The 27506-nt window shown below is 37.2% G+C and overlaps 2 protein-coding genes across 3 annotated transcripts in view; both read right to left on the reverse strand.

Moving 5' to 3' along the window:
- Positions 1–682: 682 nt before the first annotated feature.
- On the reverse strand, positions 683–26992 carry slc39a8 (solute carrier family 39 member 8). Of its 2 annotated transcripts, XM_087279077.1 has the most exons (9): positions 26533–26992; positions 23383–23554; positions 20092–20150; positions 19883–19986; positions 19608–19730; positions 19357–19533; positions 6770–6974; positions 6507–6691; positions 683–1668 (listed from the first exon to the last, which is right to left on the reverse strand). In XM_087279077.1, the coding sequence occupies exons 3-9, from the start codon at positions 20132–20134 to the stop codon at positions 1519–1521; spliced, it is 987 nt and encodes a 328-aa protein (XP_087135203.1). In that variant the 5' UTR covers positions 20135–20150; positions 23383–23554; positions 26533–26992; the 3' UTR covers positions 683–1518. The 2 variants fall into 2 exon arrangements, with proteins under 2 accessions (XP_087135203.1, XP_087135202.1); XM_087279076.1 differs by lacking the exon at positions 20092–20150 and having other exon boundaries at positions 19883–20052.
- The window catches only part of ube2d3 (ubiquitin-conjugating enzyme E2D 3), a 59541-nt gene continuing 48802 nt past the window's right edge, over positions 16768–27506 (reverse strand). The window contains exon 6 of the transcript XR_015504937.1: positions 16768–18269. The gene's annotated coding sequence lies outside the window, so the exon portion shown is untranslated. The remainder of the gene's footprint in view (positions 18270–27506) is intronic.

A 27506-nucleotide genomic window follows, 5' to 3' on the forward strand; every position in this document is an offset into this window, starting at 1 on the left:
ACAGTAATTTCTTCTGCTGACAATCAAAAATATATGGCTAAAGGGGGCTAATAATATTGACCTTAAAATAGGTTACAAAATATTTAAACCTGCTTTTATTCTAGCCAAAATAAAACAAATAAGCCTTTCTCCAGAGGAAAAAATATTAGAGGAAATACTGTTACATTTCCTTGCTCTGTTAAACATGATTTGGGAAATATTTATTTTTAAAAAATTTTCAGAAACGCTAGTAATTTTGACTTTAACTGATAAACGTTTTGAAAAATCTGGATTACAGTTGTGACCAAAACAACCGTGATTATGCTTTTTCCAAAATCAAGCAGCCCTAACTTATAGTAAGAAATTGATAAAAACATTCATTTTCAGAAGTGTGTGTACTCATTTATGCTGTGCACTGTGTATGTTTATAACCGTTGACTTTATTTTGTGCAAAACTTTAGTATGAACAACACAAACTGTATGTGCTACACATAACTGCTCATAAATAGCCAATATTACACATTACATGTACAGTGCTCAGTATAATTAAGTACACCCCACTTGGGAAATGAATTTTTGTATCAATTTCTTAGTGAATATAGACCATGTACTTTGGTGCATTTAAATGAAACAGCTTTATTAAACAGGTATATTTATTAAAATAATATTTTAGTCAGCAAACATATTGAGAAATTGAAAGATAATACAATTAAATTTAAGCAAAATATTGCAAAAATAAATTACAGCCTACAAAATTTCAACTAAATCTTTCTTTTTTTGCTTAAATTTGTATTTCATATTTTTTTTATAACATAAGCACTACTTATTGGACCATTATCGTAAGTTATTTTGTTAGATAAGCTCCAGATTTGGCTTCAGTGCTGACTAATCTAATGTATATGCACAGATATAATGATCTATAGCTTCATATTAAAAATATGAATTTAAAAGACAGATTTGTGAGGGGTGTACTTATATATGCCAAGCACTGTATTTTATAAATCAATAAATGATGTATATTTCTAAATAACCCTAAACCAAACCTAATCCTTTTTTTTTAATGTAATTATTACTTATACTTAAATGTTAAATTAAACTGTAATTAAATAAAGTGCAGCCTTCCTTCTATAATAGCATTTAGAAAAGACACAAAGGCACAAATCAACAGTCTTCACCTTCATGTGCTATGCTTGGACTTTGCAAACATGATATACGGTCTCAGTCAAAAGGTGCAGCTTTGACATTTGTTCTACAAAGCAGCTTAGAGACTCGGTGTCGGGCTGTACTGAGGAATTCCTGCTCACACAGCGGCCTATTGTTGCCAACTCGCAGACACAAACAGCCACAGCAGAGCAACAACAGCAGTAAAAAAAAATTACAGAAATCAATCTTCCAGGACCATTTGATTGTGTTACATTTTCCCAACTGCAAACACAGCACAAGTTTAATATAAAAATAGGGGAGAAAAATAGTGTCTGAAGGGTTTTTGGTTTTTTTGAAAGTGAAAACAATTGTTCTTTGTTTCCCTTGGCTTTCTTTCTACTGCAGATTGATATCTCCAGCGAACAGGGTGATAAGCAGAATTATAGTGAATCCGGTGAGCAGTCCAGCATTTTGGATGAGGAAGAACACGACTCTTTCCTGATAGTCTTTGGTATGTGATGCCATGATACTGTTCATCTCTGGGAACTGGAAAAACAGAGTACAATACTGTGACTTGAAGTTTAAGGAGAGTTACTGCACAACTGCTGCATAATGCCGATGATACACAGGACAACTGTTTGGGCAATGTTGCTGGGCAGCTTTGGGAAATTATGTCATAAATGGGCAATGAGATGAGACACAGGTTACCCACATGGAAAGAACCTATATAAACATATAAGTTTTATTATAGGTTTTGATATAGGTTTTTAATAAGACATATAAAATTGGTCATTTTCCTATATTATGTGTACATATACATGCTCAAATACAGTATGTGTACATATATATGCACAAATGTTCACCTATATGTTTGTAAAACGATTAAATCCATAGCTGATAGAAAACGTAAATAAAAAGAAATTTACATTTTTTATTTACGTATGAACAATGAACAAATAGTACAAGAAAAAATATAGTACAAGAACAAAAACAAGGCAAAAAAAAAAAAACAATAAGGAAAGAAAACAACAAACCATTTTGTTACACATTTCCTCTTTTCCTTTTTCCACCATCTTCATACAAGAAAGAATTGATCTCGTAAATGATTCAGGAAACTGTGTAGCCATCATAGCTTTCCATCTCCACTCACTTATTTGCCATAGATTAATTCCATAACATGCCAGTTACTTGATGATACCTATTTCAAGTGTTCGATCATACATATGTTTATTTTTTTGCATTTTAAGTTAGTTCTAGTTATTGCCTTGATATTTAAAAATATGAGCTAAGGCAAGGCATCACGTATGACAGTTGCAAAAATTAGATATGAGCTATGTAGGAGACATATCATGTACATGTAGGACTTATATAAGATCATAAAGAAGCAATATAGCAGACCTATATGGCCCGTATATGCACATGTATGCACTTCATATATATATATATATATATATATATATATATATATATATATATATATATATATATATTGTCATATATTTGCATATAAACTCAATATAGGTTTTATATATGCGTATATATCCTCATATAAGTTCTTTCCATGTGGGTAACTGCTCAGGTGGTAAAGAATTCTGGCCCAGATTTGGCACTGACAAGCAGCATTTGGACCAAACATGGCTCAGGTTTGGCAGAGGTGGCACCGTCTTTAAGGCAGCACACAAGACTTGGGCCACATGTAAAATGTAGTATTTGGCCCAGATGTTAAAAAATCAATATGTGGGACCAGGGGAGGCCAAGCTGGAGCACTCACTTTGGTACCCCGGGCTCTGCAGTGGTTGGGGAAATTTAAAAATTCAAGCAAAACAAACAATTGCAATTGGTTTAAGATTGGCAATGAAAATTCAGGAATTTTAACCAGCAGAACCTGGAAAGTGTTTTAAAAAAATGTGTTCCACGCAAGTTTGGCCTTTCTTGACCCACATATATAAAGTTATTTTTGAGTAACGAAAAAATTCTACCAGCCAGGTCTATCAATTTCATTGCAGTCATGGCACACCAACATGTCTGTCCTAGTTATGGCTTACTAACTTGGCTGAGACCCAGATATGGTCCATGTTTGCCCTTGTCTAGCAGTCCGACTTGGTCCAGTCATGTACTGTAATTCACTGCGGAATGTGGGCCAAGCAAAAGCTAATGGTGTGGGCCAGAGCTGGTACAGAGAAATTTTGCTATGTGGGTGATTAGGGCAATGGGCTACAGATAGAACACTGTTGCCCATCATAATCGAAAAATAGCCAAGCAACATCGCTCAGCAAAATTGTCCAAAAAGCTGCCCTGTATATCATCAGCATAAGGCCATTACAACTTGTATTTAAGGCAGGGTAGGTGATTTGATTTAAGAACACTTTGTTTGTTTGTTATGCAGGTTGAAAGTCTGTCTTCACAGCTGGATAGCATTTGTTATGTTATGAGCCTGCTCTCTCTCAAATCCAGAGCCTGGTTTCTCTTGAGGATTTTTTTCCTTTACTTCATCAATTGGTGAACTTTGTTCCTCGCCACTGTTGACACTGGCTTGCTTGGTTTGGGACTTGTGGAGCTGCGCATCAATGGATTTGCTCTTCAGTGTTTGGACTTTCAGCAGTGAAATTTAGGCCACACTGAAATGAACTAAACTGAGCTTTAACTCTGAAACCTGGACTGACACAGTTTAATTTACTAGAACTTCTATGTGAATTGTACAAGCGCTATAGAAATAAAGATGAACTGAATAAAATTATGTGATCTAAATGTATTTGTTTATGTCATCTGTGGAAGGTGAAGAACAAAACTTTGTCCAATTAAAATGTTCATGTACACAATGAACAGCTGTGCTACCTGCCTGTCAAAATGTGGAGTGTGTCCGAAAGCTTAGGCTGCTTAGACTTATTGCCTTGCTGCACAATTAAACAGTGACTCTGGAGACTCTCAGACAGCATAACGATTTAATCATGCACAACAAAATAGAGAGAGCTTTGGTGATAACTAAGGGAATTTTTTCTTACTTCAATATGAACTTCTTACAAGAAATGCCATCAAGAGTGGAAAACTTTGGTCCAAATGTACATTCACACACAGATTTACACCCAAGGGGTGCTTCGAGATACCAGGTTTTTTTTCTTTCAAAACGAAAATGGAATCAGAAATGGAATGCACAGGATTGTGGGATAGCGAAGGACACATCTATACTGCATTAGTGTAAAACAGAATTTGGATTTGAACATGCGTTGATGACTTCCTACTTTGTAATATTGCCTCCAAAAAGTAGCATTTAAGAGCTTTCGGATGCAGTCACGGATTTGCATACCTCTGTTCACATTGGCAATTCAGATCAGTATATTCCCATTATCCAAACTGATAAGGCACGTTTCCAGAGATGCAGATGAAAATGTCTTCCAAAAAGGCTCAGCTAAGAGCTCTTCAGCAGTACTGCAATTAGTCTCTATAGTCTTTGGTTTAACTCAGAGTTTAACATTCTCCAAATGCCAGTGCTGTTAAATAAAACCACTCAGCACCTCTTCACACTGCTGCCATTATAAAAATGCTCTCAATGAAAACAACAAAAAAAGGTGCCATTGGGCTGAATAATTTTCTTAGACTTGGCAACTGTGCAGATGGCTTTCTTGTCAATGATAGTTATTTATTGTCAACTTGGGGCTTAAGATGTGTTTTTAACAATCCAGTCACACATGGATAATACAAATGTAAACAGGGCTTGAAATGTTTTGAGCTTGTCCACTTTTGGCCAACAGCTAGCTCTCTGCTACTCTCACATGGTCGCCCACTAAAGCTAAGCAGGGCTGCGCCCAGTCAGTACCTGGATGGTAGCCCACATGGGAAAGCTAGGTTGCTGCCGGAAGTGGTGTTAGTCATACCAGCAGGGGGCGCTCAACCTGTGGTCTGTTTGGGTCTTAACACCCCAGTATATTGAAGGGGACTCTATTGCTCAGTGAGCAATGTTAAACCGAGGTCCTGACTCTCTGCGGTCATTACAAATCCAAGGATGTCTGTCGAAAAAGAGTAGGGGTTTAATCCTATCCAAATTTATCCACTGGCCACTGTCGATCATGACCTCCTAACCATCCCCATATCATATTTGGCTGCCGCACAATGGCAGGTGGATACAGCACACTGATAGCGATTGAAAAGAGTGCTTAAAGTGTCCAGAAAAGCGCTATATAAATGTAAGGAATGATAACAATAACTTTTGTCTACTGTAGCTGAAAACATAACAGATTTGATTGCTTTCGTATCGTGCATGCTCATGTGGTCACATTTGTTCAAAGACCACCTAGTCTTCTGCTGTCCTAAAATGTTCTTTGAAACTTTGTCTCCAACATCTACAAGTTAATCATTATGCCAAGTACACACAAAAAATTAAAATATTGACTTGAATTACGCATAGAATAGCTAAATAGTACATAATAAAACAAATCAAAAGTTTCAGTTTCAGTTTCCTTTATTTTTGTCATTCAAAACATCACAATAAAATTGTAATGCAGAATGAAATTACTTTGCAACAGACCAAAAAAGAACATAAAAAACATGATAAACAAGCTTTTAAAATTATATAAAAATATAAAAATTTAGTTATATAGAATATAACCTATTTAAAAAAATATCTGAAGAGAATAACTTACTTAAATTCCTATTTCACCCTTTGTTATAATAGTTGTAATATTAACAATTTATGCTAGTTTAACTATTTATTGATTTATTATTTCACACTAGCTATCAATAGTGTTTAAGAAATGGTATTATTCAAAAGTCTTATAAGGACAGGATAAAACTATCACGAAACCACACTGATTTGCTCCTAAGGCTCCTGTAACGCCTGCCTGATGGCATGAGCATAAGCAGGCTATGGCCAGAGTTGCTTGGATCCCTTAAAATGCTGTTTGCCCTAGACAGACAACATCGTTGATAGAGTTCCTCGGTAGGTAGTGATGGGATTTAACTGATTTGATAAACAGTTCATTATGAACATTTCTAATCCTAATGAATCGTTGCATTGTTATTTTTATTCTCTGAAATATTTGTACATTAAACACATCATTTAACAATGAATGAAGGGAAGGTGTAAATTCATAATGTGTATGAGTTAAGCTGTCAGGCTAATCGGGTATATGCTAATATTTAAGCTCCTTAGGCACTAAAGAAACGATTAAAAGTGGTATTCTAGGATTTTTGCTCGGAAAACCAATTTTAAGGCATGACATGATTTTTTTTTATGACAAACTGCTTTGTATTTTGATTTGTATGGCACAATGTTTAGGGTGTAATACAGGTGAGTTTATTTAAACACCTTTTCATGGCTATATTTTTAAGATGACACAATAATTGTAAAAGTTACAACAATTAGAAGTGAAATGAGAAGAAAATCTCACCATGTCTGCAAGAGAGATGTAGAGGAACATTCCACCAGCAATGGCAAAGATAGCATTTGGAGCAAAATTACTGCCCAGCAGGATGCCCAGTGCCAGCCCGAGATAGCAGCACATCGCTGACAGCAAATTAAAAAACGCAGCCTGACCAACACTCATGCCAGAGTTCAACAGAATCACAAAATCACCTGCAGAGACAAAGAGACTTAGAATAACACGATCTGATAATATGATGCAGTGCCTGTGTCTCTGTGCCTGTGTTTTACCCAGCTCATGAGGGAACTCTTCACAGAAGATGGCGATGGAGGTGCTGAATCCGCTGAGGAGAGACAGTGTGAAAGACGCTCCGATGGCCAGGCCGTCTATGAAGTTATGCAAAGCATCACTGACGGTGATCATCCATGCCACAGTCTTTATATTAGACATCGCAGAACCCTTCAGCCAGCGACATGCAAATAACGCACACGCATTCTGTCCAAACATCACACAAAAGAGACACTGTCAGCGTTTTTGCAATTCACTTAAATGCATTTCCATTGTTTCATCCATGCAAAAATGTATTCGATTGGACATCTTTCAAGTTAAAACTTCAAAAAATGAGCGTTCACTATAGTCCCATGTGTACACATTAAAAGCAACCATGCCTAAACATACAGTGTGTAAGATTTAGAACAATGATATATATTTTACTGTACTTTATGTACAGTGTAACACGTGGAGAGACAACTGAGTTTGGATCCAATTGCAGGGTTATTCGGATAGTCAGGCAAGCAATGGTCAATACGGGTGCAAACAGGTGTATAAAGGCAATCCAGAAACTAGTCAAAATAACAGGTGAGAGGTTGGAAGGCAGGTGGCAAACTGAGACAAAAGGATAAACAAGGCTAAGGTCAAAACACAGAAACACAAGACAAGAATAACGCGTTGTAATGTAACAAGACTCAGCAATGTGAATGCGTGAGTGTGCTGCTTAAATAGTGTGTGCAATCAATCTTTGACAATCTTCAGGTGGTGCGAGCGTAATCAGTCTAAATGAGGAAGCATGTGTGAGTGTGAGCGGAGTGCATGTATGAAAATATAGTCCAGAAATGGCAGATTTGTAGTCCATAAGTATTGTATGTGAGATCCAGCGATCTGAAGAGTTACGATCGCTGGTGATCGTGACATACAGTGCTTACGTTATCCCAAATATTTCAAATAATGGTTGAAGAATACAGAGAAATAAGCTATTTTTTGCTGCCATGCTAATGACATCATACATCCTCGATTTCCAGTTTGGTTTAATAGAATCAGGGTAACACCAACGATGCTTAAATATGTTGTGTGTTTTAATAGACTGCACAGAGCAGCATTATAACAGAAACTAAAATGTGATTAGTATAATAAAACAACTCTGCTTTTCCCCACATGGTCACGACTGGGAGATCGGTAAGCTGCTGACTGCGGCATAATAAAAGCTCAGCTGCTTTTGTGTTGCACTCATCTCTCATTACTTCAGCACTCTCATTTCACTTTGACATATTTCAGCTTTACTCAGCTTCATACTACCATAATAACACATTTAAATACATTAGCTCATTTCTGCAAGAGTCCTGTAGGATGTAGTTAAGATGACACCTCCCATGATTCCACACTCAGTCAAGGTGTCATCAAACTATGACTTTGTTTGTTGTGTATACTGTGCCTTTAAAGGTTTTGACTCTTCTAAAGCATAAAAATACCATAATATGTTTGCAGATATTTAACCCTCTACTGCACGGTGTAAACATATGGCAACATGATACTTATGTTCATTTCCCTGCCACTGTTTATTTAAGACCGACATTATTTTCTCTTTGTTGGAAGGAGAAGACCTTAGTGTGGGCAATTATCTGCTTTGGTTAAGTCACATGACATGCTGTGTTTTTTGTAGCGCGATTTTTGACAAACTGGCGTTTATTGTGAGTTGTTAAATGCAAATGTAAACGTCAATAAAAACAAAGGATCAAATTATGTCAGATCAACAAAAAAATCTGAAACATCACCTCCAGTAAGTTATGATGATGTATTCACAACTCAATTTTTTTTTATCAAATTAGTTTTTTGTAAATTGATCAAATGTGTGTGTTGCCAAATGGCAACACTGTGCAATAGTGGAACATGCAATATTGCAATGGGTTAGCTAGCTAGCAAGGTCAGATGTAAACTTTTAAGTTGTAACAATAAACAACATGAATGCTAGTAATATAATGCTGATTAGTCATGTGTTAATAGCATTTGAATTATGGATAAAATCTAGTTTTAATGGCAATACTACTTTTGAATAGATATTATTACAGGGAACAGTGTATTAGCGAGCACCACCATGTTCTATGGCAGGGGTGGCCAACCCTGTTCCTGGAGAGCCACCTTCCTGCAGATTTCAGTTGCTACCCATATCAAACACACCTGAACCAATTAATTAGGACCTGAACACCACGTGATAATTACAGGCAGGTATGTTTGCAGAAAGGTGGCTCTCCAGGAACAGGGTTGGCCACCCCTGTTCTATGGTAAGTTAAAGAAGAAAAGGACAGAACTGGCTCATCCTGGAGATGAAAGTGAGGGTGAGATGGGTTTTAGTGACCATGAGAATGATGCAGATTAGACATTTGATAGAGACAGTTCAGGTAAGTAACTTAGAGCCAGATAAGACAGGTGTAGTATAGTATATGGTATAATATATAAATATTGTTAGCTTGTAGCTACATGATTCTGATGCATCTGGATATATTAGACTTGTAATTTATTTGTTATAATATTTACTGGAGAAAATATTTATATTTACTGTATTTTGGATACATGAAAATACAATATTATGTTTGTTTTTAATAATATTCAGCAAAAAATAATGGAATGAATGAATGTTGTTGGAATACGAGTTGTTGGTAAGTATGTATAAGGTTTAATTTATAAGTTCTGTGTTAAAGCTTATAATACTGCAAGACCAATTAAATCAGGGATCACCAATCTCGGTCCTGATGGGCCGGAGTCCCTCCAGGGTTTAGCTCCATCTTGCCTCAATACACCTGCCAGGATGTTTCAAGAATACCTAGTAAGACCTTGATTAGCTTGTTCAGGTGTGTTTGATTTGGGTTGGAGCAAAAATCTGCAGGACACCAGCCCTGTTTGGTGACCACTGAATTAAATCATTTCAAACAACAAAATTATTAGTTATAAGGAAAGTTTTAAATTTGAAATTTCTAAGTTGTATCCACTGTTGGACGATGTTGCCATCTGGCAAAATTTGATAAAGTACCTTAAAAAAATAAAAAATGTAATTTTTTACAGCACTTTAAGTGAAGCCATTTTAAGAAAAGAAAAACAGTCAAATATATTTTTTTATAGATTTATCATAATGCGTGCAGTAGAGGGTTAAGAAACATGTCAAGTGGACATACTTGTTTATTTCAAAAACAATGGTGAAAGTCAGGTTTTCTGGTATTCTGCTATGAAAATATGCATCACATGCTGGAACATTTGTCTTTGTTTTGGTCATTTAATCCACCCAATACCAGTTTAGCCAATTATATTTCAGCACCCTGGGTTGCCTTTGTGGAAAACTTATAGTTATCGAGATTCTATTGAACCAAGCAAGATGTCACAATGAGATGATTTTGGCAAGATGGCGGAAATGCTTAACAGAGAGCATTTTCACAAAATGTTTTTATTAGTTTTCTTTATTAGGTTTTTTGGCTATATTTTGTTGTATAGTCTGGTGTATCCTGGAATATATTTTTTTCTTTATTATAATTTGTGATGTAATATTATGGTTTATTTTTTTGGAATTTGACTTGAAATATCAAAGCTGTATATATGAATGTCTATACATGTATTAATATGTATTTATGTATATGTGTATATGAATGATTGTGTATGTTTACATATGCATGTATGTATAGGAGGACTTATATGCGAGAAGATATCATGTGATCCGGAAGTGTAAAAAAATGAGCACCTAATTGTGATGAACATTGTCTGACGAAGAGCTGTGTGGCTCGAAACGTTATACTTTTGTGTCAGCCTTTTTAACTTAATAAATTTGTATTTTTGGAGCCTTGGTGTTGCCGCCTTTGATTAACATTTATTAGTTTTCTCCAAATTCATCTACAACCAATTTATTTGATAATTTAATGTGTTTATTCATTTAGCAACTTCACCATGCAACTTGCTGACTTCTTTTTTCTTTTTGTTGTGACAGTTGCTCCCTGTGGTTGCAAACATAGTACAATAGTGAACATGTCAAGTAAGAAAGCCTCTGCAAGTCGAGGCAGTATGTTAATAACTGTGATGGTTGGGTTTAGGTTTGGGGAAGGTGTAGACAATAATAACTGTGATAGTTGGGTTTGGGGTTCGGGAAGGTGTAGACATTAATAATTGTGATGGTTGGGTTTAAGTTTGGGGAAGGTGTAGACATTAATAACTGTGATGGTTGGGTTTAGGTTTGGGGAAGTTGTAGACAATAATAACTGTAATGGTTGGGTTTGGGGTTCGGGAAGGTGTAGACATTAATAACTGTGATGGTTGGGTTTGGGGTTTGGGAAGGTGTAAACATTAATAATTGTGATGGTTGGGTTTAGGTTTGGGGAAGGTGTAGACATTAATAACTGTGATGGTTGGGTTTAGGTTTAGGGAAGGTGTAGACAATAATAACTGTGATGGTTGGGTTTAGGTTTAGGGAAGGTGTAGACAATAATAACTGTGATGGTTGGGTTTAGGTTTAGGGAAGGTGTAGACAATAATAACTGTGATGGTTGGGTTTGGGGTTCGGGAAGGTGTAGACAATAATAACTGTGATGGTTGGGTTTAGGTTAGGGGAAGGTGTAGACAATAATAACTGTGATGGTTGGGTTTAGGTTAGGGGAAGGTGTAGACATTAATAACTGTCATGGTTGGGTTTAGGTTTGGGGAAGGTGTAGACATTAATAACTGTGATGGTTGGGTTTGGGTTTGGGGAAGGTGTAGACATTAATAACTGTGATGGTTGGGTTTGGGTTTGGGGAAGGTGTAGACAATAATAACTGTGATGGTTGGGTTTAGGTTTGGGGAAGGTGTAGACAATAATATCTGTGATGGTTGGGTTTAGGTTTGGGGAAGGTGTAGACATTAATAACTGTGATGGTTGGGTTTAGGTTTGGGGAAGGTGTAGACATTAATAACTGTGATGGTTGGGTTTAGGTTTGGGCAAGGTGTAGACATTATTAACTATGACGGTTGGGTTTAGGTTTGGGGAAGGTGTAGACAATAATATCTGTGATGGTTGGGTTTGGGTTTGGGGAAGGTGTAGACATTAATAACTGTGATGGTTGGGTTTGGGTTTGGGGAAGGTGTAGACATTAATAACTGTGATGGTTGGGTTTGGGGTTCGGGAAGGTGTAGACAATAATATCTGTGATGGTTGGGTTTGGGTTTGGGGAAGGTGTAGACATTAATAACTGTGATGGTTGGGTTTGGGTTTGGGGAAGGTGTAGACATTAATAACTGTGATGGTTGGGTTTGGGGTTCGGGAAGGTGTAGACAATAATAACTGTGATGGTTGGGTTTAGGTTTGGGGAAGGTGTAGACATTAATAACTGTGATGGTTGGGTTTGGGTTTGGGTTTGGGAAGGTGTAGACATTAATAACTGTGATGGTTGGGTTTAGGTTTGGGGAAGGTGTAGACATTAATAACTGTGATGGTTGGGTTTGGGTTTGGGTTTGGGAAGGTGTATACATTAATAACTGTGATGGTTGGGTTTGGGTTTGGGAAGGTGTAGACATTAATTACTGTGATGGTTGGGTTTAGGTTTGGGGAAGGTGTAGACAATAATATCTGTGATGGTTGGGTTTAGGTTTGGGGAAGGTATAGACAATAATATCTGTGATGGTTGGGTTTAGGTTTGGGGAAGGTATAGACAATAATAACTGTGATGATTGGGTTTAGGTTTGGGGAAGGTGTAGACGTTAATAACTGTGATGGTTTGGTGTAGGTGTAGAGTAGGTGTAGATGTTAATAACTGATGCACAGCGACATCTTGCCGTTTTGACAAGTTGATCTCCATAACTTCAAGCTTTGCCTCAAGCATACTACAAGTTATATTAGCAAATAATATAAATATTACGAACATAAACATTAGGTAAGGAGATTACATTACAACCCAGAGTCATAACAACACACGATGAGAGGCGCAGTGATAAGCAATTTGGCTGTTTGCACAAGACGAAACATGACAGAAATTTGAATACAGCCATTCAGAAGCACACAATAGTGCTCTTACTGCACTCCAACAAAATGGTGAGGTTTATAATCGAATTAATACATATTAAACCTCTTTAATTGTAGATGCTGAATCACTGATATGTGTTGGCATGCACCGTGTCACAGTTCTAAAGTTTCATTTCAAACTGTTCATTTTATTTTCAAGATCTGAGGTGAACTATCTGCTGCTGCTTTCAGTAGTATGACAATAAATGTAATCTAAAATGGCATTTTAGCTCACATTATTAACATTTAACACTAAATAGAGCACATGATATATACCTGAGGTCACCATTGTTCGTTTTCTGTAGTTCAGCTACAAGAAATAGAAAGCTTTCTAAAATATACATTTCAGGTGTTGGTTGGGACAAGAACTCCTTTTAATAATATTCCTTCAATCACATGCCATTGCTTTTATTTAGAACAAAACTTATATCAGCCCTTAGGCTCGATGGTCAGGCACACTGCTGTTGGTGTCATCATCATCTGTTATCCTGCGCTTGCATGTGTTTTGAACCAGGAATACAATACATGCTCGAGTGACGTCACTGGCGTCACTGTCTCCGTTCGGTCACATACTGCGTGTGCTTGAAGTTTGGACTTGCTATTTACTCGCAATTTAAATCTTAATCATAAAATTCTTCCTCATTCGCTAAGTATTTGTCTCTCCTACTTAGGGTGACCAAACCCTTAATACATTTATACAAACAAAACTGCCTTAAAAATGGTCTGTCCCTCGAGCATCCGCCTGTTGTTTGTAGCTTTAGCCTGCTAGCGCCGCTGGTCAGCTAAAGCTACCGACCTCTTATACCATACACTTTTGACTTACTGGCTTTGCTCTTTACCCCATAAAATGTCGCTTCCGTCTCTGTCCTTGTGTGCAGGAGAAGCATCGATGGAGACGTTGGAGCTGGAGCTGAAAGAAGTGGAGTCCCAGATCCGTGCGCTTCTGGTGAGACGGTCGAGGCTACAGGAACAACTCCTTGTTGTACCTAATGCTAAGGCCGTCTCATCACCTAAGGTACGTGGAAATTACAACCACATCATTCCCTCTACCTCAACCCCACGTCCTTCTCTGTCCAGGCCCAGCGCACCCGGGGCGCGGCTCAGCCAGGCGTCGTTCACGCCGACACCCGGCTACCACGGCGCCTGGGTGCAGCCGCGCAAGGTGCTTCCCAGATCTCGTGGCAGAACGTCTCCTCCCGTGTTCGAGATCTCCACGGAGAACCGCTTCTCCCCTCTTCGCGAGTCGGGTCCCGATGTGGCCATCATCGGTGACTCGATCGTTCGTTACATCCGTGCCGCCTCCTCAAAAGGTAATAAAGTACGTACTTTCTGCTTTCCTGGTGCCCGTGTGAGAAATATTTCTACACAGATTCCAACCATCCTGGGCGCTGCCGAGAGCCCTGGTGCCGTTGTCCTCCACGTGGGGACAAACGACACCGGGCTCCGGCAGTCGGAGATCCTGAAGAAGGACTTCAGGAGCCTGATCGAGACGGTTCGACGCACCTCGCCCGCCACGCAGATCATCGTTTCTGGGCCGCTTCCTACCTACCGCCGAGGAAATGAAAGGTTCAGTAGACTTTTAGCTTTGAATGAATGGCTAATAACATGGTGTAAAGAACAGAAATTGCTCTTTGCTAATAACTGGAATCTTTTCTGGGAGCGTCCTAGGCTCTTCCGTCCTGACGGCCTGCACCCCAGTCGAGCCGGAGCTGAACTCCTGTCGGACAACATCTCCAGATTACTTCGCACCATCTGACTAGCAGGTAAAAATTCACAAAATTCACATTATAGCCACCTAGACTCTTGTTCACCCCACTTAAACATCAGTAACGCATATCTGGCAAATCCTATAGAGACTGTGTCTGTTCCTCGTATTATTAGATTAAGAAATAAACGTACTGTGTGCTCCAGAAAAAATCTAGTAAGAATCAAACCAGAAAAACCAGTTGAAAGTGAAAATACAAATTTCGTAAAACTTGGTCTACTAAACATCAGGTCACTTGCACCTAAAGAACTTATCATTAATGAAATAATAACAGAAAACAATCTTAATGCACTCTGTCTCACTGAAACCTGGCTGAAACAAAATGACTATATTAGCTTAAATGAAGCAACTCCTCCAGGATTCTTATATAAACATGAGGCTCGTCAAACTGGTCGTGGTGGTGGAGTTGCATCAATCTTTAGTGATTTCCTTAATATTAAACAGAGAAACGGACTTATGTTTAGCTCCTTTGAAATATTATCGCTTAATGTTCAGCTTCCAGATACTATGCAAAAACCTATGTTATCTCTCGCTTTAATCACCATATATAGACCCCCAGGACCCTATGTCAAATTTCTAAAAGAATTTTCTGATTTTATTTCTGACTTACTAGTCAAAACTGATAAAATGCTAATTGTAGGTGACTTTAACATCCACATAGATGACGCTAATGATACATTAGGGCTCGCGTTTATGGATTTAATACACTCACTTGGGATAAAGCAAAACGTTGTGGGTCCAACCCATCGCTTAAAGCATACATTAGATCTAATTCTGTCTTATGGAATCGAGGTTATTGACGTAGACATTATACCACAAAGTGATGATATTACAGATCACTACCTCTTACTATATAAGCTGTGTTTACCTGAAATCAGCAAACCCGCTCCAATACTCCGCCCTAGTAGAACTATTGTTCCGTCAACTAAAGATGAATTTATAAATAACTTACCTGATCTCTCTCTATTTCGTAATGCACCCGCAAACTCAAATGATCTTGATGTAGTAACCAGCAGTATGGATGCCATCTTTACTAGCACACTAAATACTGTGGCACCCATCAAATTAAAAAAGGCTAGAGAGATTAAAACTATACCATGGTATAATAGTCATACTCGTGCGCTCAAAACAGCAACCCGCGCCCTGGAACGTAAATGGAAAAAAACTAATTTAGAGGTCTTTAGAATTGCGTACAAAGACAGTATGTCCAGCTATAGGAGGGCTCTAAAATCTGCCAGGACCGAGCACCTGCGCAAACTGATAGAAAATAATCATAACAATCCTAGATTTTTATTTAACACCATCTCTAAATTAGCAAATAATCGGTCATCCTTGGAACAAACTACTCCACCGCAAATTAGTAGTGATGACTTCATGAATTTTTTCAGTAATAAAATAGAAGGCTTTAGACAGAAAATAGGAGATGCCAAACTTTCTGCACCGGCTTATACTCCAAATCCTGTAAATATTTCATTGAATCATAATAATAACCTACACTGCTTCAAAATCATAGAACACGAAGAGTTAGTAAAAATTATAAATAGCTCTAAACCAGCTACGTGTATGCTGGACTCAATTCCAACAAAATTACTGAAAGAGCTGCTACCTGCTATAGGAGAACCTCTTCTTAACATTATCAACTCTTCTTTATCTATAGGCCATGTTCCAAACTCTAACAAGCTAGCTGTTATTAAGCCTATTATTAAAAAACCGCAACTAGACACCAACAACTTAGCTAACTATAGACCTATTTCAAATCTTCCATTTATGTCTAAAATACTAGAAAAAGTTGTTTCCACTCAATTATGCTCTTTTCTGCAGACGAACAATATTTTTGAAGTGTTTCAGTCAGGTTTCAGGGCTCACCACAGTACAGAAACCGCCTTAGTGAAAATAACCAATGATTTACTCTTAGCTGCTGACCGAGGGTGCGTCTCGCTATTAGTTTTACTTGATCTTAGTGCGGCATTTGATACCACAATATCCTCATAAATCGCTTAAAGTCTACAGGTGTCCAGGGACAGGCTCTACAATGGTTTAAGTCATATTTAACTGATCGCTACCAGTTTGTGAATATTAATGGACAGCCTTTACAAGTCAGCCCAGTAAAGTATGGGGTGCCTCAAGGATCAGTTTTAGGCCCTTTACTGTTTACAATTTACATGCTACCTCTGGGAGACATTATTAGAAGACATGGGATCAGCTTTCACTGCTATGCAGATGATACTCAATTATATATTTCAACTAAACCTGACGAGACGTCTGAACTTTCTTAACTAACTGAGTGTATCAAAGACATCAAGACTGGATGACCAACAATTTTCTTCTCTTAAACTCAGACAAAACAGAATTATTACTTATTGGGCCTAAATCCTGTACACAGCAGATCTCGCAACTCAATTTACAATTAGAAGGATACAAAGTTAGCTTTAGCTCTACTATAAAAGATTTGGGTGTCATATTTGACAGCAATCTAACTTTTAAAAACCATATATCCCATGTCACAAAAACTGCCTTCTTTCATCTGAGAAATATCGCTAAATTACGAAATATGCTATCCATCTCAGATGCAGAAAAGCTAGTCCATGCTTTTATGACTTCGAAACTGGATTACTGTAATGCTCTATTTGCTGGCTGCTCAGCATCCTCTATTAACAAACTTCAATTAGTACAAAATGCAGCAGCCAGAGTTCTGACCAGGTCTAGAAAATATGATCATATCACCCCAATTTTATCCTCCTTACACTGGCTGCCTGTTAAGTTTCGTATTGAATTTGAAATATAACTTCTCACCTATAAAGCTCTAAATAATCTAGCTCCTGTTTTTTCTAACCAACCTTCTGTCTCGCTACAAACCAACTCGCTCTTTAAGATCTCAAAATTCAGGGCTTCTGGTAGTACCTAGGATAGCAAAATCAAGTAAAGGAGGTCGAGCCTTCTCTTTCATGGCTCCTACACTCTGGAATAGCCTTCCTGATAACGTCCGAGGCTCAGACACACTCTCCCAGTTCAAAACTAGATTAAAGACCTATCTGTTTAGTAAAGCATACACTCAATGCATCACCTAGCGGGTTCGACACAGGCTTCTGCATCTTGCTTATATACACTATGAACAGCAGCTACGCTAATTATTCTCTTTATTCTCTATTTTCACCTGGGATACTCATCCCGAGGTCCTCAGATTAGGCGGAGTCACTGATTGGATCCAAGACCAGCGACGTGATGATCCCAAGGATTCCATATCCGGGACCAGGCCATATCCTGAGCTGCTGCTGCGCTGATGGTCGTGGGGAGTGGAGAACATGAGTCTGATTCCAGCGACGCTCCAGGGACAGACGAGTCTTCGCTGAGGCCATCTTCCAGCCTAAACCACGGCGAATGAAGCTCTGCACAAGACTTTTGGCCAGCGGAGAAATTAAAATGGTCGTGCCCAACTGAGTCTGGTTCCCTCAAGGTTTTTTTTTCTTCACTCCCATCAGGTGAAGTTTTTTTTTTTTTTTTCCCCTCTCCGCTGTCGCCACTGGCTCACATGGTTCAGGATTGGTAGAGCTACGCATCGATGAATTTGCTTTTCAGTGTTTGAACTCTCAGTAATGATTAAATCACACTGAACTGAGCTAAACTGAACTGAACTGAACTTAAACACTAAATCCTGAACCACACTGTTCCAGTTACTATGACCATTTATGTGAAGCTGCTTTGACACAATCTACATTGTAAAAGCACTATACAAATAAAGCTGAATTGAATTGAATTGAATACCTAGTTCAACCACTGGGTGCCAAACTTACATACTGAGTGCCTTTAAACATACAGTATTATCCACTGAATATGGAAGGTCTGTTTTTAAACAGCCAGTAAGATTTTGTTTGTTTGATAGTTTAGCCAGCTGTTGAGCTTGGTAAAGTTGCATTTGACAGACAACAAAAGTCTATCTAACATTTTCTCCTCTTATTCTCCACCATATCTCATAGTACAATAGGACAATATAGATAATCTTTATTTTGTCACAAATATAGAGATTCCCATCGTTTCAATGTGTGTATGCTAGCCAATATTTAGCCAACAAAGCTTTTTTTGTATTAAAAATCTTCATATTTATCTATTTCAGAGTGGCTATAAAGATTTGTGGTAATACTTTTGAATAATGGTCCATTGGTTAACGTTATTTAATCTGTTTACTAAAATCATGAAACAATACATTTATTACAGCATGTATTATATTTGTAAACATGTACTCATTAATTTCCTTAGTTTAGTCCCTTTATTTAATCTAGGATCGCTACAGCGGAATGAACCACCAACTTATCTAGCATATGTTTTACACAGCGGATGCCCTTCCAGCTGCAACCCATCACTGGGAAACATCCATACACAACCATTCACACACACTGCGGACAATTTAGCTTACCCAATTTACCTATACAGCATGTCTTTATACACGGGGAGAACGTGCAAACTCCACACAGAAATGCAAACTGACACAGCCGGGGCTCGAACCAGCGACCTTCTAGCAGTGCTACCTACTACCCCATTTGCAAATGATAGTCAAGGAAAATAAAGTTGTTCATTGTTAGTTCATGTTAATTCACAGAGCACTAACTAATGTTAACAAGCATGACTGGATTTTAATAATGCATTAGTAAAAATTTAACTATAATTAACAAATGTTGTACAAAATTGCTCATACTAAGTTCATGTAAGTAAATATATTAACTAATTGGCCGTTATTAAGTGTTGCCAGATTTATAATTAAAAACATGTAGCAATAAAGACTAATTATCCTACATGTTTATAATTATAGGCTATACATATGAGCTCCTTACCTGCTCAACCGCTGGACTCTCACTTGGATTGTTGGACTTTTCACTGATAGAGTTCAGCTCATGATTGGTGTTGTTTGTAATGATGTCACCACTGATGTTGCTTATGACAACGTCATTGCTGATGGTGCTGAGGGTGACATCAGATGACTGCAGTGGAGGGAAATGACTGTGTCCGAGCTGCAGTAAAAAGAATCCATTATGGCCAGAAATCAGCTCAATCTGTAACAGTAAACACTGTCCAAACCCCTTACCTCTGTATCTGTTTTCAGTACCATCTTTAAAATCCGTTCAGTGACGAACAAAATGTAAAACCCACCAAAAATGCCTACCACGTTCAGCACATAGTTATCATCTTTGGGATCTAAGCCAAGAGCCTGTTCGGTAGGGATAAAAGAGGAGAATTAGGACTGCATGTATGAAGATTTGGACTAATTGTGTTTTTTTCTTCTGGAGCTACATCTTTTTCTCTCTCTCAAAGCTTTTGTAATCTGTTTCATGCTATAATCTTATTGCAATGCATTCTTACCTCTGGGATAAGTTGGAGTACAGCGTTTGAAAACAGTGTCCCGATGGCCAGTCCAATGAAGTACATCAAGACTTTTGGAAAATATTTCTTTTTAGTAAAAGGCACTAGAAATAAACCCAGCAAAGCAGCCAAGTTAATCACCGTCACAGCCAGGAACCCGTATCCCCAAACTACAGGAAGGAGAAAACAGAGTTGAGGAATGCACTTACACACACACTCAGTGGGCCCCTTAACTGGTAGCACTGCTTCCATCACCCTTTGTTTAATGCTGAATTTGAAGTATTACATGAGAAACAAGTGATATGAACAGCAAACTTAAAATAAAATCATGCAATTTGCAAAAAATATAAAAATGCTAGCTGTGTTAAATAAAATAAGCAAACAGTGTAGATGAAATATGAAAACAAGATGCTGCGCTGCCAGAAACTTGTATTATTGTCAGCTAAGTGAAGTAACGTCTAGTTTTTGAAGTAACTTATAAGGGTGCTTGATAACATAACAGTGCCTGCGCCTCAATTTGCAGTCTTTCCACCATACATTATTGAATATCACAGATGTTATTACAAAGTATTAGGGGTAAAAGTGCCAGGTTTCTCCTATTTGTATAAAAGCCTGGTGTTAAAGAAAGCCCATCAGATTACATGTGATACTCCCATCCGCTTTTTGATTCATTTCAATTACCTCCCTCAGGATCTCAGTATAGGGTCCCTTTTGGCAAAGACCAACAGATTTGAGTGTTACACCAGGGTGTTTTATTCAATTGTGATCTAAAAATCTCATATTAATCAAGTTACAAAAACATGTTATATCATTTGAGAAACATTGCCAGAATTAGCTCTTTCCTTATCTTTTAATGATGCTAAGAAATTAATTCATGATCTTCTCTCGACTACATTACTGCAATGCTGTTTATATTAGTTTACCTAAGGGTTCTAAAAAAAAGTTGCAATGATACAAAATGCAGCAGCCAGAGTTTTAATGAAATTGAAGAAACGAGAACATATTACTCCAGCATTGATAGAATTACACTGGTTACAAATGCACCAAAGGACAGATTTTAAGATTATTTTATTAGTTTATAAGGCATTACATAACCTGACACCTTCTTACATTTCTGACTGCTTACCGAGATTCAATCCAAACTGTTTGCTATGCTTTCCTAGCGCTGGACTTTTAGAATTACACTCAGTAAATCTAATACGATCTGGTGGCACCTCTTTTAGTCACTATGCTAATTTGGAATAGACTCCTAAATAAAGTGAAAGAATTCCCCAGCATTCATGTTTTAAAAAGTGTGCTAAGACACACTTTTTAAAAGTTGCATATGAATATAACAGTATGTGAAGTGTATGTATTTTATGTATATATCTATATTGTGCAGGTGTATGTATGCATGTACAGTGTGTGCATGTATATGCGTAAGGACTATTGTGTGTGTGATTGTGTACAATGTAAAAAATAAATCCGTAAAATTAACGGTAAAAAACCAGCCGCTGTGGTTGCCAGAACTTTACTGTTTAAAAACACGGTACAAACCGTAAAAGTAATTTCTCATTTTTACGGTAAACTACTGTGTTTTGTTAATTTATAGAGGTAATATGTCTGTATTTTGAATGACTAACATCTACACATCTTTTGTTACACAGTTAGACATGTTAGCACACCCACATGCAGGTGGTGATGAGGAAGTTACATAATGAGCCAATGCTCATCACAATCAACTTTTCGCACAAGCAGAAAAAATATCAGAATATAGATGGTGCTCAGTGTCATTCAAACAGCTACTAAACACCAGTATGGTAACACGCATAAAATTAAAGTCATGAAATAAACATCAACATTAGATGTAACATAAATCTATAATGTACATAACTGATGGGAAAACAACTAAAAAGATCTGTATTAATGTCAACAAAATGCATAAAAAGTGATGTGCCATGCAGGGAATTCTGGGAAAGTCAATTTACGGTTATTTGCCGCATAAAACAGACCGTTAACCAGGTTACGGATTTGTACTGTAGTATTTTTACATTTTTTTACCGTTAAAATCACGGCCATTTTTTAGGTATATGCATATATGCTTGTACATGTATGCTTTTATCTGAGTATATATTTGTTGTTTATTTTGCTTTAATTGTTTATATATTTGTTTATTTGGGTTATTTTACAATGCTTGTTTGTTTGTTGATTGTGAAGCACTTTGAGTTGCATGTACTGTACGTAGAAAAAGTGCTATACAAAATGTACTATTATTGGAATTTTCATTTGTTCCTTGTGCAATCGATTGGCTGAATTTTAATGGGAAGAGATGGTTGCTGTTTTTAAGTACTATTAATGTTGTTTAATGCTTGTCTAAAGTGTGTGGTATGATATCCTCACCTTAGAATTATAAGGTTCTATCTATTTTTGTCAAATTGAGTTATCGACATGTTCTTATTAAATCACAACTTATTTACAATATGGAATGTTTTTTATAAGTTGTTTAGATTTTAAGACTTTTTAATTTTGAAAAATAAATGTTACACACATACTGTTTCCTATGGAATCCAAAAACTTTGAAACTCAATATCTCAAAATCATTCAGAACACAGATAGAACCTTATAATTCTAAGATGACGATATATGTGTTGCAAATCTAGTGCGCTGCAGAACAAATCGTCCCAAAAGAGGAAAATAAAATATCCAAAACACTGGATATTTCTCTTATTCTGGCCATTCTTTGCAAACCCTATTGATGGTTGTGTGTGAAAGTGCCAGTAGATCAACAGTTTCGCAGATTAGCCAGTCTGGCACCAGCAACAATGTTTAAAGTCACTTAAATCAAAGTTCTCCATACTCAATTTGAATTAAAAGCAGATCCTCTTGACCATATCAGTTGCTGCCATGTGACTGGTTAATAAGATGTTTTAATAAGCAGGTGTACCTAATAAAGTGCTCAGTAAATGTATATTAATATAAAAACATTAATGGCTGTTTTTTTTTACAGCATCTCAAGAGAGAAACATAATACAGAAGGTGCATTGGGTTTCTCTATTGGGACACAGTAAGTGAAATCCTACCCCTTGTATAGTCTATTAGTGAGGACGTCATTACCATATGAAATGGGATCAGAGAAAAGCTTTATACCCTGAATGTGAAGTAAGAAACTGATACTGTGAAATCCAGATCTTTTACCAAAATAATGTCTGATTCACATTGACTGAATCAACAATGTGACAACTGGTCATGGAAATTCCACTTATCAGTTCAAATGTTTGCTTTTTGAAAGAATCTCAGTGTGTGTGATGAATAATGTGATAAGAGTATTATCTTTTAACCATAGCTATAGATAGACCCAAAATAAATAGTATGAAATCAATCTCACGCCTTGATGATGAGATCAGTCTCTTTACCGTCATTGTATTATTGTCTATTTCCTCATTGCTCAAAACATATTTTTCAAAGTCCACAGAGGTTATCTAAAGGCCGCTTTCACTTAAATATTCAAATATTTTTCTCACCTTTGTGATCAGATATTGAGGCAGATGCATTAAGGTTTGAAGAAGTGTAAGGGCAGGCGGGGATCAGGACCTGATTGAGAATAGCTGGACACATCATCTCCAGATTGCTGACACTGACAACAGAAGCGTTACTCAACCCAAAGGCAGACAGCAGCTCTGATAATGACAAGCACTACAAAAAAAAAAAAAAGAGGAAAAGAGTACAACAGAAACCAAAAGAGACACTGATTTTGGTGAAAGAAACTTAACTATAGGTTTAATTTAAGTATAGCTGCAGCACATTATTATAACTAAAAGATTTATGGTGACAATTACTTATTACTTATCTAATCTACACCTTTAAAGAGCCCATATTATGGGTTTTTGAAAATTCCCCTCCATGTAGTGTGTAATACAGCTCTAAGTGAAGTGAAGTATCCAGCTAAGGCTTAAATCTGTAAGAGTACGGTGTTTAAAACGGTTGATTCATCTATAAAAGAGTCGACTCATAGTGCTTCAAACGAGTCGCCTTGATACCGAGTCATTAGGTGTTTCGCCATGACGTACGAACGAAACCAAGTTATTCACGTGCACGCGCAAACCAGGGAGATTTCAAACCTGAGGCCCCGCCCTCTGACGCAGAAACCCAGACACACACACACACCCACAAACACACGCACACAAACATGCCGGTCGATTGAAGTCACACTGCAGATGGATATATTGAGTCTCTACCCAAAGATGAAACCTCAGCATTATAACCAAGCAGTTGGAAACTACTGGAAACTTCTGCAAACTACATGCTATAAAGAATACTTCATCTGCGTTTGTTAAAGGAAGGATCAGTAAAGAGTAACTTACTGCTGGACATGTCAGGATGGGTTTCTTCCTCCATTTCTCAAGTGTAAGTACGTGCGATTAAATTTGTTGCCTCGTTTACTCTAGCTTGCAAATGTATTTAGTTGTGATTTGTTACTTGTAAACAAGTGTACTGTATGAGGTTAACTGGCTATATACTCTTATCGCGTGCAAAGTCACGCTAAAACGCGACGGGTGCTGCTTTGTTTACGGAGCTCCGTGTACGAGGGTAGTGTGTGTGTGTTTGTGTGTGTGTGCGCGCGCGTTGTCGTCCGGAGGTGTGTGTGTGTTTTTGTGTGTGTGCGCGCGCGCAAGGACGAGGGCAATGTGTGTGTGTGTGTGTGTGTCTGTGTCTGTGAAAAGAGCAGAGTGAGACAAGCTAGGAGATCTCCTCGACAGTTTTTGGAGTTTTTGCTCAATAAAATAGTCGTCTGAATTTTCAAGTCCATCGACTGTATTTACATTGACCAACTGGCAGCTAAAATCTACGCCTACACTATCGAGCGTGTATGAACTGTGATTACTTTTATATTGCCGATTAGCTGTTTGGCATTACACTCTCTGACTGAAGGCAGTCGACCAATCACAGCAGGCTGTCATCAGTCCAATCAGCGCAGATTAGCTTCGCGCTAAGGAGGGGTTTGGGAACAAATGAATCACTGGACGATTCACACAGGAGTCGCTGGGATAATCAGGTAAAAATAAATGCAGATTATAAGACCATGAAAGTGTTTTTTGACCTTGCATGCATATTAGACTGTTGTTGGAGACCCTTACAACCAAGATATGACCCTATTTCATGTATAATATGGGATCTTTAAAAAAAATTCAAATCAAGAAATTATAAAAAATTATCATTGCTTTATAGCATATCAATCATTATAGTATATCAATCACTATCTTTTATCCATTATTAGCAGATTGTTTAGCAGAATTTACTAAAGAAATTTTAATTAATACATTTTAATATTAATTTTACAGCAATCTTCTTCAGACCATCAATATTTAGGTCAGGTGAAAATATATATTTTTAGCTTAAACTGTATAGTCCTTTGTGATCTTGAAGTCAGCAGTTACTGTAATTTTGGGAGAAAAAAATATACACAGTGCTCTGCATAATTGAGTAAACCCCATTTTAAAAAGGAATATTTGTATCAATTGCCTAGTGAATATGTATTTTGGCGCTTTTATTAAACAGAATAACAGATATATTTATTAAAATAATATTTTGTTTGCAAAAACAAATTACAACCTACAAAATTTCATTAAATTATTTTTTTTTTGCTTTTCTTGATTTTTCCTCTTTTTAAATTTGTGTTTAATATTTTTCTATAACATATGTGGCATTTGTTTTAGACCGTTACCATAAGTTATTTTGTTAGATAAGCTTCAGATTTGGCTTCAGTACAGACTAATCTAATGTATATGCACAAATATAATATTGTATAGCTTCCTATTAAAAATCTGAATTTAAAAGATAGATTTGTGAGGGGTGTACTTGTATATGCTGAGCACTGTATACAGGCTTAAAATATATACCTGTGACTCCTGAGAAAATGTTGAAATGAAATGAAACAGCCAAACGTTTCTGAGCAAAAGTCAGTCTGGAGCATGAGCTTCATGCCACATAATGAGATGCATGTGTATGCAAACCAAACTGATGTGTGAGATTGTGCAGTTTATTTAGAGAGGATGCTGTTTTGTTCATCGAAATGATTTATGCTGGATGCTGCAGCCCATATGTACTGTATATACTGACTGTGCACGTTATGGAGGGTACCAATGACCAAGGGTACCAATTAGTTTCAGTTGAAAATCAAAACCAAAATACAGGAAAGATTTCATTCTCTAAAACCCTAAAATTAAGCGGGCAAAAAAACAAAAACAAAATAAAAATAAATAAATAATAAAAAAGGGGGTAATGACAAAGCAAATAAAAACAAAACAGGAATATTAGCTAATAATCCTATTGACTAAACATTTTTCCAAAAAAAAAAAAAAAAAAAAAAACTCAATCTTTGTTTTTGTAGCTGTCTGGGTCAGATTAAACATTTAAAATACACATTTGCCAATTTATTGTTTAATCTGGTATTATGTAATATAAACACTGACTGGATATGAAGGTAAGCTAAACACTTTGTGACATAATGGAAATAAATTCACTAGAACATAAAAGTGTTCTGAAAACGGATACTCAAAATAAGTCATAAACTAGACACATGCCTTATTAAAATGGAAAGAAAGCTCATAAAAGAAGAAACATTGAAGTGAGAGTAATATTATGTCGGAGACTGGACACATCCTCATTTTTACCTCCGCGCTCTTCAGCGGATTGCCTTCATCTTCCACTGCCGCCGCGCGCCGACTGGTTATGAGTTGCAGAAACAACTCCAGGTTTCCCACGGACAGGGAGCTTTCTTCACCGTAGAAGCCTAAAACATTTTGCAGAAAACTTTCCTCCATGTTTCCGTTCTTTCGAAACGACCAACTTTACCGAGCAACTACCCGAGGACAAGTTCAAATCACCAGTCAGGACGGAGGAAAAACAGGCGCGCGCATTCGAGCTCGTAACAAAAGCCGCAGGTTAATAAATGAGAAACGCAATTCTTTCATTTCCCTTTGCAGAGATGATGTGTAATCTCACAGACGAGGGAGGAACAATTATTTGTGGTCTTTCCTAATCATTCTCGGTCAGTGATAGTGGAGCGCACCTCTCCGTTCCTCCGCGGAGCTCGAGCAGCGCTGAGGGTCAAAGAGAGCAGAATGAAGCCTCACTCAATGAAGCCTTTGTGCGCGCTTTTCCAGACTCTAGTCTACAGCAACCTGTTCAGCTCAGACTTTATGAACTTTCAGGAGTTCTCAAAGTACAATGACTGACAAAAGACGGAATCCAAATATTTGCACAGTTCTCCATGACCCATATTTCTTATCTACATGACTGACCAGCAATGACTTTGAGTTTTTTGTTAATACTTGAAGTAGTTTATCTATATATTATATATGTACTGTGTATTTATTCTGCATAATATATAACTACAAAGGCCTACATAGGATATATAAAATAATAGGCCTAAATATAAAAGCACAATTATATAGATACAATATTATGAATGTAAATAATAGTTTGACAGTAGGCCTACTAATATATCTGAAAAAAAAGTGTTGCAGAACTGTTGAAAACAATTTATTTGTGTTGAATTTAAACAAACAAATTAAGTTTAATAATGTTCAACTTAATTTGCTTGTTTAAATTCAGCCCAAATAAATTGTTTACAACCACTTAATGT

The sequence above is a fragment of the Danio rerio genome, chromosome 13, assembly GCF_052040795.2.
Source record: "Danio rerio strain M-AB ecotype USA chromosome 13, GRCz13ab, whole genome shotgun sequence".
Lineage (NCBI taxonomy): Eukaryota > Metazoa > Chordata > Actinopteri > Cypriniformes > Danionidae > Danio > Danio rerio.

Coding starts and splice junctions, on each gene's coding strand:
- slc39a8 (XM_087279076.1), bottom strand. CDS start 26,682: ATGGAGGAAAGTTTTCTGCAAAATGTTTTAGGCTTCTACGGTGAAGAA. Junction 19,731..19,882: donor TACTCCAACTTATCCCAGAG/GTAAGAATGCAT, acceptor CCTACCGAACAG/GCTCTTGGCTTAGATCCCAA. Junction 6,692..6,769: donor AGAGTTCCCTCATGAGCTGG/GTAAAACACAGG, acceptor TTGTCTCTGCAG/GTGATTTTGTGATTCTGTTG.